We start from the raw sequence: 12,835 nt of genomic DNA, 5'->3' as shown, positions 1-12,835 counted from the left end.
CGAAGTGGGAGGGGTGCCGCACGCACACCAAGCAACAAGGCCCCCGGCGCAACTGGAACCACCACCTCAGTCAGGCCAGGGGGGACTCAACGACGGGACGTGAGTTGAGAGGCGAGAGGCCGGTGGTGTGGTGGTTTCGGTCCGGCGATTGTCTGTGGTTTGCGGTGCCAAGGATTCGGGAGGTGCTAATGCGCTCTCACAGCATAGTCTCGCGCATCGGACTGTTGAAGTTCGTCGGTGGTGCATCTAAGAGATATGGAAGCAGCAGAAAAATGCGTCGAGGAAAATTGAACGCTGATCCCCTCTGTCGGTGCAGGGCCGGGCTGCTGCTGCTGTACCGTCACTGGTCAGGGGCGGTAGGGGTGGAGGTAGTGCAGGTTTTTTAGGGGGCAGGAAAGGCGACAAGTACCTGCAGCAAGAACCAACAGTTCGTGAGCTCCCTGATGCAGTGCGCGCGCAGGGCATCTCTTTTCCCGTTGCAGTTGCAGGTTTCCTCCAAGTACCTTACCAGCCTTACCTAAGCCAAAGAGTCCTAGAGTGGTCAAATGCCCCACTCGACATGGCCAGCTGATCCATCCCAGGTCCTGGCGGGCGTAGAGATTCATGCTCATCCAATGAATGAATGCTTCCTTTTTGACGCCCCTGGTCACGTCGCACCAACATTATTCCGTCATCTGCCCTGAGGTGGCCGTGGCGTCATTCTCCGTGGCGGGCATCCACCCTTCCGAGAATGCCCCGCTGTCGGCGCCGGTCCGGATCAAAATGTCACGGGGGGCTGATGGCCGGTGCTTAGCCAGAGATCAATAGCTCTAGTAGGCACATTTAGGCACATTCTGACGATAGTTATGGAAACATGAGATGACTACACCAATTGGTTTGATATGCCTTATCTCTGTCTCACAGGATTGCAGTAGTAATTCCTGCAGGAGTATCCGTAATCTGATCTCCCTGTTGCCCTAATTCCAAGACAGCCCACGCTCAACAAAGCCGCTCCCGGCTACGGTACCAACCAACCTTCGTGGACGACGTCAGAAGACCCTCCCTCATTCCAGGGAATTTTCTTCAGCAATTCCTCTCTTTGTCTCTCTTGCAGCAAACCCTGAAATGGGCTCCTATTCCTGTCTTGCACCAAGCACGGGCCAGCCCCGCCGTGGCTGGCCGTGGTTTTTCCGACAACACAACCGGTGCCTTCACCCCGGCCCAAGCGCCTCCCGCAACCTGTTCAGGTTGCCTAACAGCAGGCTCCAGCCAATGACAGTTGCCCCACAGTACCTTCCATCTGTTTTCCAAATGGCAGCCTCGCCCCCCACAGCAACACGTCCCATCCCCAAAAAGTTCAGAACAGGCAGAGTCCACGACAGTCCGAACACCCAACACATCGTCATCCACACACCTTTTCGACGTTGCGAACTCTGTCAAGATGGCCTCCCAAATGGGCACCATCGCCCAGCTGCTGGACGCTACTTTAGACCCCAGCACTCACAAAAAAGGTACCTAAATATCCCCGTTGCTTCCTACCCCGCCAACTTTGTTTGCTTTGCATGCTAATAAACAAATGGAACAACAGCCGAGAACGCCCTCAAGGCTGAGCAAAGCAAGCCCCAATACTCGCTGCAACTGCTCAACATCGTTGCTTCCGACCCTCTGCCCCTCAAGACTCGTCTGGCTGCTGCTTTGGCTTTCAAGAACTTCATTCGCTCCAACTACGTTGACGCCGACGGAAACTACAAGCTCCCCGCCGATGAGGTGCAAACAATCAAGTCTCAGCTTATTGGGCTGATGATTGCCTGCCCTCCCGCCATCCAAACACAGCTTGGCGATGCCATCAGCATCATCGCCGACTCCGACTTCTGGGAGCGGTGGCAATCTCTGACGCAGGAGCTCGTCGAGAAGTTTTCCCCCGTCGATCCCAAGATCAACATCGGTGTACTCGAAGTCGCCCACTCTATCTTTGTCCGCTGGCGACCACTCTTCAGAACCGACGAGCTGTACACGGAAATCAACCATGTCATTAGCACCTTTGCCCAGCCTTTTGTGCGTCTCTTGGTTCAAACCGACGAGCAGATCACCAAGAACGCCCAGAACAAGGATGTTCTTAAGAACTGGTTCGATGCTCTGAGTCTCATGATCAAGATTTTCTACGATCTCTCGTCACACGACATGCCTCCCATTTTCGAAGAACATCTGGCGTCCATCTCCGAGCTCCTGCACAAGTACCTCACTTACTCGAACCCCATTCTCGAAACCGATGACGATACCGAGGTTAGTATCGTCGATACCGTCAAGGCGGACATTTGCGAGGCTTTGGAGCTCTACACCCTCAAGTACGACGAAGACTTCAGCAAGTACACCGAGCCTTTCATCACAAATGCTTGGAACCTTCTTTCCAATGTCGGAGCCGAGACCAAGTACGACTTGCTAGTCAGCAAGGCCCTGCACTTCTTGACCGCTGTTGCAGGCACGTCCCAGCATTCTGGTGTCTTTGCCAACGAGGAAGTCCTGGGCCAAGTGGTCGAGAAGGTCATTTTGCCCAACGTCGCCCTGCGCGAATCTGATCTGGAGCTTTTCGAGGATGAGCCCATCGAGTTTATCCGTCGCGATCTGGAGGGCTCCGACACCGATTCCAGACGCCGTTCTGCCACTGATTTCCTCCGGAGGCTTCAAGAGAAGTACGAGCAACTGGTCACTGGAGTTGTCTACAAGTACATCAACCATTACTTGGAGCAGGGCAAGACCGACTGGAAGGCAAAGGACACCGCTGTCTACCTGTTCATCTCGGTCGCTGCCAAGGGTTCCGTCACCTCGGCTCAGGGTGTCAAGACCGTCAACTCTCTGGTCAACGTTGTTGACTTCTTCGAGCAGCACATTGCGTCTGACCTGATGGCGAGCGCAGGCGTTGAGCCCATTTCCAAGGTTGATGCCATCAAATATCTGCATACCTTCCGTAGCCAGTTGACGAAGGAGCAATGGAAGCTCGCGTTCCCTCCTCTCATCCAGAACCTGGCCTCGGACAACTACGTTGTCTATTCTTACGCTGCAATTGCAGTGGAGCGCCTTCTCTTCTTGTCTGATGATTCTGGCAAGGCTATGTTCCCTCGCGAGGACATTCAGCCTTTCGCGAAGGATCTGCTTGACCACCTGTTCAAGTTGATCGAGAAGGAGAGAACCCCTGCGAAGTTGCAGGAGAATGAGTTCTTGATGAGATGCGTCATGAGAATCCTCATCGTCATCAAGGACGGTGCAGCCCCTCTCGTCGAGGGCATCCTCACGCACTTGATTGCTATCACCAACATGATCAAGCAGAACCCTAGCAACCCGCGCTTTTACTACTACCACTTCGAGGCACTGGGTGCGCTTGTCAGGTACTGCTCTTCAACGAGCGCAGCACTCTTCAACCAGAAGTTGTGGGAGCCCTTCAACCAGATTCTGGTGGAAGATGTCTCAGGTAGGATATTCCCTTTGATACTTCATAACGCCTTGCTAATTCTTTCGCAGAATTCCTGCAGTACATTTTCCAGATCCTGGCGCTGCTCCTGGAGTCAAGCCCTCGTGATGCTATTTCCGACAACTACAAGGCTTTCCTGGGCCCGTTGCTCGAGGCAGGCTTGTGGGACACCAAGGGTAACGTGCCTGCTTGCACACGACTTTTGTCAGCCGTCATTCCCGCTACTGCCAGTTACATCGTCTCGGAGAACAAGCTGGAGGCGATCCTTGGTATCTTTCAGCGCCTCCTCAATTTCAAGAAGTACCAGTTGTACGCCTTTGACATTCTGGAGGCTGTTGTGAAGTCATTCGAGCCGTAAGCGTTGCACTCTCCAAATCCATCATGGATTATGCTAACTCCAAAATGCAGCGGGGTCCTTGACCAATACTTTGGCACGATTTTGAATCTAACATTTGCCAAGTTGCAGGGCAACCCACCCGATTCGCTGAAGCTGCGTTTCGCTCGGTTCTTCCACCTCGTCTCGGCCCGTCTTGAGGCCGGGTACGGCGCCGACTACTTCATGCAGCACTCGGAGAAGATCCAAGAGGGCATCTTCACCAAGGTTTACCCGACTTTCGTTCTCGGTGAGACGGAAAAGCTTGCGCGTCCTGTTGACCGCAAACTTGCTGTGATCTCTCTCACCAAGGTTCTTTGCGACTCTCAGGCCTTTGCGCAAAAGTTCGCCAAGGGTTGGGCAAACACCTGCAAGATTCTTCTCGCACTGCTTGTGAACCCACCCGTGATGACTGCGGGTCTTGGCGACGAGATCATTGCTGAGGCCGACGTTGATGACATTGGGTTCGGACTGTCGTACACCGCACTCAACACTTGCAAGCCGATTGTGCGTGACGATTATCCCGAGGTTACTGCCGTGGCCCCGTGGGTCAGCGCGTACATCAGCTCTGCCAACCAGCGCCACAACGGAGCCATTGTGAACTTCATAAGTACGCGTCTTACGCCGGAGCAGCAGCAGGCACTGCAGCAGTATCTGCAATAGGTGGCGTTACCCAGCGGTGGAATGGGCCTGCCGGACAACGTTGTCTTCTCGATGGGCAGTTGGCATCCAATTCAGTAGGCTTGAGCGAACTTGACGAATGCAATGTAGGGCGGACAAAAGGCGCAGGACAGCATCGTCGAACAGGAAAATAGGGAGTTGAGTGGACAGGGAAGCTCGCTTAGGAAAGACGTAATGAGGCGTATGCGGTGGAGGAACATCAGAAGCTCGATCAGATAGATCGTCGGATGCAGGCCTAGAGACGACAGACAGTCGTACAAAGCCAGATGCCCGAAAGCATGATCATTATAAGATAGTCTCATAGAGGCGCGCACAGCTGACAAGTGTCATATTCTCGCAAGCTGTGAGAAGACAAAAGCAACATTTCATTTTGAGTCAACATGAGCGGCATCCCGATCCTCGATGCCCATGTCCATCAAGCCACTGCACTTCTCATCGCTCATATCATACGGCCGGTCCATCATTACCCCAGAAACCCACACAGGCCAGCCAGCCACCCGAGGTCCCAGACAACGACACGAAATCCATGGGGAATCCGTCATGCGCTGAACATGCTCTATCCGCATCCCCTGGCAAGTCACGGAAACGCTCGCATCGTGTCAAGAGAGGGTAACATTCGGCCCCGGCCGCGGCCGTACCCGCTCGGGGCACCTATAGGCCGGGGCCGGGGGTGTTAATTCGCATGTACGGATACGGTGGTGGTCCGTACGTCGGTCGGGGGCTTCCAGAAAAACTGTCCCAACAAGTCTGTCACTCTCTCTTTCTGCCTGGCGGGAGTCCCGTCCTTTCCTACACCGCTTCCGCACGACCCATAAATCCATTAGATCCCGGGAAACCCATCGTCCCGGGTGTCCCTTGTTTGCGAACGGGGAACCCGTCGTTCTAGAAGTTTTCTCCCGTGGCCTTGTGTTTATGAGTGTTTAAGGGGGCCGCGGACCAGCAATGAATTGTGTAAAAATTCAGATTGATTATATTCGTTCCGTTTCACCCGTTCTCCCTGACTAAGGTAGAGATAAGGTACGAGGTAGTTTCAAACTCTGTCTGCATAAAAATGCTTTGGGGCTCAATTACGGCCCTCCGAGGCCGGGGGAGGGAGTGCGAGCAGGTCTGCGGAAGAGGAGGCGCGTGCTCTTTGCCATCACGCGAGGCGAGCGCAAAAAAGCAGGCTGTGGCTGGCCAAGGGAAAACTTTTCTTCCCACCGATATTAGACCGCGTGGCGAACGATGAGCGACAACGGTGTAGGGAGGGTACTCCGTACCTCCGTACAAAGATTTTTTATAGGTTCCGCATGATTGGATGAAGAATTGGGGGGGGGCGTGGACTCTCTCTCTCTCGTTCACCCTGGCAATGTAGTTGACGATTCGACAAGGACGTCTGGGCCCTCCTCCATCGTGAAAGAAACATGGGATGAACACCTACGTATCCGTACCCGCTGCTCATTACGCCCCTCCACCTCTCCCCTCGTCACCGGCATCTGTACTGGAATGACAAACTCCTGGGGTCTTTCTCGAACAAACAAAACGGACAAGGTCCGATGCCCTCCCTCCCCCGGGTGATGAGCAGGGCCACTGAGCCAGTGGGAACAAGAGCGGTCAAAGAGGGAAGTTGAGGTTGTCGATCTGCGGGAATCGGGACGGGAATTGGGGCTGCCGGTGATCTCAGGGCGCAGAGTGGGCGGCAGGCGAACAGTTTACCGAGAAGGAACTTGGAAGGGTTGAGAGGCGCGGAGGATGCCGTTGACCGCTCTGCAATGCCGGGGAACGCTGGTTGATGACAATTTCAGGGGACTTGAGTCGAGTAAAAGGGTGTGTGAAATGAAGGACACTTTGCTCCCGGTTGCCAAGGGAGATAATTACATGAATTGCGAGCGAGATAATTGTGTTTTTTTGGTAAGAGCCATATTTCATTAGCTTTTCGTGCAATTGTGTCGTTCACTTTGTACTACAACGTATCTATATGTTCATCTGAACGCGTAAATTACTTCAAGAAATATAAATCAGGCCTTCGTGATATGACGTCTCACAAACTTTTCGCATCATGGACGATGCTACCTCCTCCGCAAATGTCTCCTCCACTAGAAACCATGTACAAAGGCTGAGTGCTCTCGCAATACAATGAATAAGAACGGATATCAAAAAAACGCCAGGTCCTAGACTATGGAACCCAGATCATAAGTCGTTATGAGATGCAAATAAATGGTATCGTCTGATCGAAAATCGTACAACATGTACATCAACTATGTTGCGGCGTGAATGAGTCGGGTATAGAATCGATAGCTGGTGAGGGTGGCTTAGAAGAAGTCTGGCTCGAGTCCGATGTCGCAATAGTTGAACGGGAGTCGGAAGGAAGTAGAAAAAAAAAATGGATGACTGTGTCGATGGTTGAATTTACAGGGTAGCCGATCAGATCAAGCCACCCTCGGTGAATCCGACACTGTTGCGCCATCCGCAGCGTCGTTCTTGCTCCTCCCTCTCGATATCACGGGGCCGCGGCGGAACGCCTCTAGCGTTCAAAGTACCTTTGGGTGCCTGTGATGGACTTGGGTCGAATTCGCTGCTTCCGCAGCTGCTCCCGCCGCTCGTGTTGGTCTGGACGAGAAGTAAGCTGCTGGTGCTGGAGAGACGCTTGGTGAACTCGGTGAAGCTGAGTCGTTTGGCGCTGGAGCCGGACGTCCGCTTCTCCCCGTTGGCTCGGAAGATAGCTTCTTCGGATATCTTACCGGATGATGAGGTGGGAACGTCAAGCCTTTCTGGGCCTGTGGGCTGAGGTTGGCTGTATGTTCTGTGCGTCGTCATCGGCCGCATTCTGGAGTGTGCCGTGTGCGGGCGCGCAGGCGCCTGCAACGGAACGCTGAAGTTGGCTGGCGAGCTCCTCATCACTGGTGAGCGAGGTGATGTGATGTCGTCGGGCTGGGTAGATAGGAATGCAAGGGCATGCGCCGCATTTGGGGGAATCAAAGTGTGTCGGTTGCCATTTACGTCTCCCTCGTGCGCATACTCGTCTTGAGATCCCTCGAGGTCATCTGAGTCTGAATCTTCCTCTTCTTCAGACGAATCCTCGTCCATATCGAAAGCACTCTGCATGGCAGCCTTTTCCGCCTCGGCCTTCTTCACCTGCTCTCGTCTCTTCGAGTCGGCCTCCCTCATGAGAGCATCGAACCGAGCCAAAGATGTGAGCTTCTCCTCACCCGGAATTTCTTGTTCGGATCCAGGGATACATCTCAACTGGAATGCCCTGTCAAGGATAGTCTCCCGTGGTGCAGGCGGCGAACTAGAATCAGCCCCGGGAAAGGGCTGTGGCCCGCCAGAGCTCACACTGCCACGTCCGCGGATGGGAGAGCTGACGGTCGACGACCTTCCCTGGGCAGCTGTCCAACCCTCGATGAAGTCGCTTTGTTGATAGTCGCTCATTGTGGTGATAGGAGATGGTATATCGGAGGGGAGTACAGTAGTGTACTTGTTGGGGTCGGGCAGCGCAAACCCCATGTGAGCCGGGTGATGGGTGCTGGTTGGAGATGAAACGTCGCTGGCCTTTGAGCGAAGACTCGGTGAATCGGAGCTGAAGGTAACAGGGCGGTCTCGGCTCGAGTAAGTCTGTGTCGAGGGCTTGTGTTGCAGAGTTGTACGAGGATTTGGGTTTCCGCTTGGTGGACGAGGGAAGTAATCGGAAGCATCTCTGGACCGCTGCTGGGGCGAAAATGGGTTCGTGAAAGAAGGGGATGCCGGGCTCTCCTCGGGGCTCATGGGCAGCTTTCTCGAGATGATGAAACGGGCCCATTCGTGAAGGCTGATGTGGTGGTCATCGGGAGGTGTCCGGAACCATAACGTGGTCGCTGAGGATTCTTTACTGGACATCAGGCCGGCAGCCCTGCTGGAACGACGTTTCTTCTCTTTATCGTTGATGGTGATGACAAGGGTCGGCAAGACAGGACCCTGTTTGCGGTGGGCGAGCATTTGGACCTGGCAATCGATGACGGAGCTGACGGGATACTGATAGGAAGGTTCCCAGTCGTCCTGCAAGTTCGGAAGGCTTAGGTTTTGGCCGGAGAACTCTGTCGTGTTGATTCTTACCTTTGACTTGAAGATGGTGATATAGTAGTCGTCGATCGCGATCGGCCTCGGCGGGATCTTGGTAGGGGCGCCATTCATACGGCCGGTTGAGCCGCTTGGAGGGAACGTCGGGCTGGTTACGCCTTCTCTTGAAACATTGCGGCCCCCGACAACGACATATCGAGGCTGAGACGAGGGTGTTAGGCAGGTTCAAATATGGCAAAAGAAAGTAGAGAGGATAAGGTAGTGTGGGAAGACATACCTTCCAGATGGCGCGACCCAGTATTTGGCCTCGGTCAGGAGGAGTTAGAAGAAACCCCTCGCAGGTATCCATGGTGGAGGAACCTGTCGAGGCGATGCGGTTGAGATGGTGAAGCGAGGTAGGAAGGGATACTGTCGCCCTGTAGAGAAAAAGAATTGGGCATCAAAATAAGTATAGGATTAAAGAGGCATCCTGAGAGCAGGCTGTCGCGGTTGAATGGTTCAGAGGCCAACGAGCCTTGTCGGTGTCTAGTGTCTGACGAGAGAGTAGCGATGGCGCATGCAGTGAGGTACCTTGACAGGTGACAGAAGAAAGTGGTACTGCGTGTGTGACGGGGCCGAAGAAGTCGGCATGCAAAAGGGATTGTCGAAGTGTTTGGCTGGTTTTTTCTTCTTCGTCTTTTGTTTTTCGGATTCTGCACAAGGGACCAGTATCCAGATAGAACAGAGAAACGCTCCCAGTATCTCCCCAGCGCCCCCGGCTTGCGCGTGGATGAATAACCTTCGCGTTGGAACAGAGAAACGGGTGACTTGGAGGAAGAAGAAACGAAATAGAAGATGGCGTAGGGCAGGTAGGTAAAGGATATGAAGGAGGGGGGCGGCGCCAACAATGGAGGGGTGGGTGGAAGGAATAAGTGAGGGTTACTAAGGCAGGCAAGGCGCTGTGCGGTGCGGTGCCGTGACTTGGTACCTTTTGGTGAGGGAGGAAGAGGAGGTGAGGTGAGGACAGGTGAAGCAGAGGCAGGAAGGACGGTCAGTGTGTCTCTGTCAGTCAGGTAACCTAAGTAATAAGGTACCACTAGGTAGGTAGTGGTGGTATTATTATCGTCGTCACGGACGGCGGCGCCCTTAGGAGGTATTTGGGACGGATACCTTGCCTTGCGGTGGCCCTTTTTGGTTTGGCGGGAGGGTAAGGTGAAAGCGGCTTGTCGGTGAGAGAGCGAGAGCTTGCGCCTGGGCCTGAGCCTAGAGGCAGACAGAGTCTAGCTACGAAGAGTACTGCATGGAGAGGCAGGGCAGGGGAGGGGGGATCTTGTTGTTTGAAATTGACGTTAATAACGGCGAATGAAGTGGGTAGAGATCTGGGGGGGCGGTATGATTACGCTTCCAGGCAAAGGGACTGAAGACGGGAGGAGACAGTCCACACACAATCCGCAATGGCATGGACTCCATGGAGTCGCAGACGGTGGCAGGAGATAGACGTGAGCAGAAAAGAGGTACAATGCCGTCGTCCTTGGTCCAGGAGCGGCGGTAGTATGCAGTAGGCGAAATTACCTCGAGCCAGACATGATGCACCCAAGTAGCAAGTTAAGTCCACCTGCGATGAAGTAGGCAAGTCTACTGCGTACCAACCTTAAGGTACTGACTCTTCGCATACCTTATGCACTGCTCGTCTCCTTTCCCTATCGGAGTGCTGAGGTACCTAATTTAGGACTTTACAGAAAACAGAGTAGCACCTGGGGAATTACAGATATGGAGGTCCTTGCACCCATTTGCAAACACAATCAATGGCTGCTGCAGTCCAGGTCCGGTCCTGGTGCAGGAACAGGCGCAGGTGCAGGCCGCCCCTGGCCGACCCCCCCTCCGAGGTGCATTCGCCGCGCTCGACTCGGGATGCCATGAATGGCAGCAGGGGCAGGGGGCAGGGGCCAGGGACGGGTCAGCAAGAAAGATGGAAGGGAAGGGGGGAAGGGGACGGGAAGAATTGTTAAGAAGGGAAAAAAAAAAAAAAAGAAAAAAAAAAGAGGGAAAGGGAAAAACGGGCAAGGTAGGAAGGAACGAACGGTACCTGCGCCAAAGCTGCTGTCATAGTACTTACGACGGCAAGTGCAGCCCACAAGTACCGGGTTCCCCTTGCGGCTCTTGCTTCCAGTGCCAGTGCCCTTTTTTTTTTTTTTTTTTTTTTTTTTTTTTTTTTCCTTTTTTTTTTTTNGGCCCCTTTTTTTTTTTTTTTTTTTTTTTTTTTTTTTTGCCCTTCTCTTCTTGTCCCCTGCATCTTGGGGCAGCCTCGAGTGGCATTTCCTCCTGCCCAATGACGATGGATATCGGGGGTCTAGAATGGAGAAGGCCCAAGGAGACATCTCGACCCGTGTCCACTGCCACGGCTCAAACCTGTCTCTTCACTCTCGCTACCCTGCCACGGGCGGGCTTGTCAGTCTCCAGAAGCGAGGGCGAGGGCGAGGGCGAGGGCGACGAGGACGCGGCTTCATCAGTGACAACCTGGCTGCCGCTCCATTGCAAACCCACAATTCCACCTCGGAGGAACCACAAGGGCCGCATCGCGACGCTTCCACTGGAGGGGCGGAAACACTCGAAAACTTCCATCGCTAAAAGAGAAACATGCCAGGTACGCTAGCCTGCCCTTGGTCCTGTCCGCCCCCATGCAACGCCCTGGGCCCCTACCTCACCTTCTTGCGCAGGAGTGACAAGGCCCCCGGGGTCCCTGCCCAGGTACGGAGCCCCCACCCCCTACCCTCTCTCTGCCCTCCATCACCAGACACCGACCGACGACGAACTACACCACCTAACGTTTGGTACTCTTCACTGACCACTGACCAGCCAGCACCTTAGGTCCCGGCAAAATCTCCCATCTCTTCTGCAAACAGCGCCAACCGTCCGTCAGACTGTCCGAAAACAGCACAGAAGCACCATCTTTCCACGATCCACCCGATGCAATGTCTCGCCGACCCGTCGCCGTCTTCTTTGAGTTTGCCAGTGTCCCTTTCATCCAACTCCGAGTCTTTTGTCTCCATACCAACGCCAAAGAAACGACGCCATTTGAACGTATGCGCCATTCACCTCTCCTTGTTGTCTCGGCAGGCCAAGACGGATACCACTCGTCCCATATGGCACCGTCCCAACCATCCGTCTCATGGCCCTGACGTATGTCTCTGCCCTTCTTGAATTCTATCTTCCATCCAGGCACCGTCCGTCGTACAGTTTCAGGCTGCTTTTCCACGCCATGCCATGCCATGCCATGCTATGCAAGACAAGACAAGTGCATCTCGGGAAGCGGGACGCTGCCCGCCTCTTGGTTCTACAACACTGTCCCAGGAACCGCATCTGGAAAAGGAGTCTTGACACCCGCGCTGCCTTTCACCCTCCTCTTCTTCGCACTCGACACCATCCATCAAATCGCCGCCGGGCTGGTACCGAGGCGCCTTTGCACCACCGCGGGAAGGCCTGATACATGTGGAGTCGTACTCGCCTTCGCCTCTCTGCTCCACGTTGGACCTCACCTCAACGAGGGCCATGTCCGTCGGTGTCAGGTACAGACACAGATAGACCTGAGATACGAATACTCCCTGCTCTCCAGAGGACGGAATCAACTGCTTCGCCCAATACATCATCCCAGCCCGCCCACCGCCATCCCAAGACCTCTTCCCGTCTTTCAGGGCCTCCCGCGTTTCCAAAGAGCGGCACGGGCGACACTCCCACCATCCCGGGTAGCACGAGTCCAAATCCTGTTGTACGAAGTACCGGGTTTTCTTCCCTTCTTCTGTCGCAACCACAAAATGTTCCACTCTGGTTCGCGAATCGCATTGCATCAGCTAAGGGACGGCCAGCGCGGCTGCTGGCTTTTGCTACCTGATCTTACGTCCTCCTCTGCGCTAGTCCTTCGCCTACTGCGCAATACTGTGTTAGTCTGCCTCATCCGAGTCCACGAGCCTCTGTCCGTTATGCAACACCATATCACTCGTGGATCGATGTCCTGCGGATTCATCTGCCGGGAAGAAAGGGGGAAAGGTGCAAACAACTGGGGCTCTTGGAGCCTTTTGCCAGTTGACATGATGAAAACCACTCGTCGTCGGAGAGACTGACATGCCTTCATATCGCCTGATGGGAAACCCCATACGTGCTCCCCCCCACCGCTACTTGAGAGACATCACTATCGAACCATACTGGATCAGCTTGGCGTCGCCCCCTCGCTCGCAAGCTCGCATTCCTTCTTCGTACCGCCGCAGAGAAAACGTCCTCCTAACGAACGGCGCGCTTCGCCTCAGCCGTGCCCAGTCAAGTTGAAA

At 54.3% G+C, this 12,835-nt stretch overlaps 2 protein-coding genes across 2 annotated transcripts; one reads left to right on the top strand and one right to left on the bottom strand.

Moving 5' to 3' along the window:
- Positions 1-1,290: 1,290 nt before the first annotated feature.
- Positions 1,291-4,481, top strand: GCG54_00000776 (Importin alpha re-exporter; the record flags this gene model as incomplete). The annotated part of the gene is made up of 5 exons (XM_045400908.1): positions 1,291-1,318; positions 1,362-1,490; positions 1,568-3,445; positions 3,496-3,799; positions 3,854-4,481. The coding sequence occupies 5 exons, from the start codon at positions 1,291-1,293 to the stop codon at positions 4,479-4,481; spliced, it is 2,967 nt and encodes a 988-aa protein (XP_045263581.1).
- A 2,421-nt stretch (positions 4,482-6,902) lies between these two features.
- Positions 6,903-8,883, bottom strand: GCG54_00000775 (uncharacterized protein; the record flags this gene model as incomplete). Its single annotated transcript, XM_045400907.1, has 2 exons — positions 6,903-8,735; positions 8,812-8,883. The coding sequence occupies 2 exons, from the start codon at positions 8,881-8,883 to the stop codon at positions 6,903-6,905; spliced, it is 1,905 nt and encodes a 634-aa protein (XP_045263580.1).
- Between the last annotated feature and the right edge of the window lie 3,952 nt (positions 8,884-12,835).

The sequence above is a fragment of the Colletotrichum gloeosporioides genome (assembly GCF_011800055.1).
Source record: "Colletotrichum gloeosporioides strain Lc1 chromosome Unknown consensus_50, whole genome shotgun sequence".
Lineage (NCBI taxonomy): Eukaryota > Fungi > Ascomycota > Sordariomycetes > Glomerellales > Glomerellaceae > Colletotrichum > Colletotrichum gloeosporioides.
This window is presented reverse-complemented; position numbering and strand designations above follow the sequence as displayed.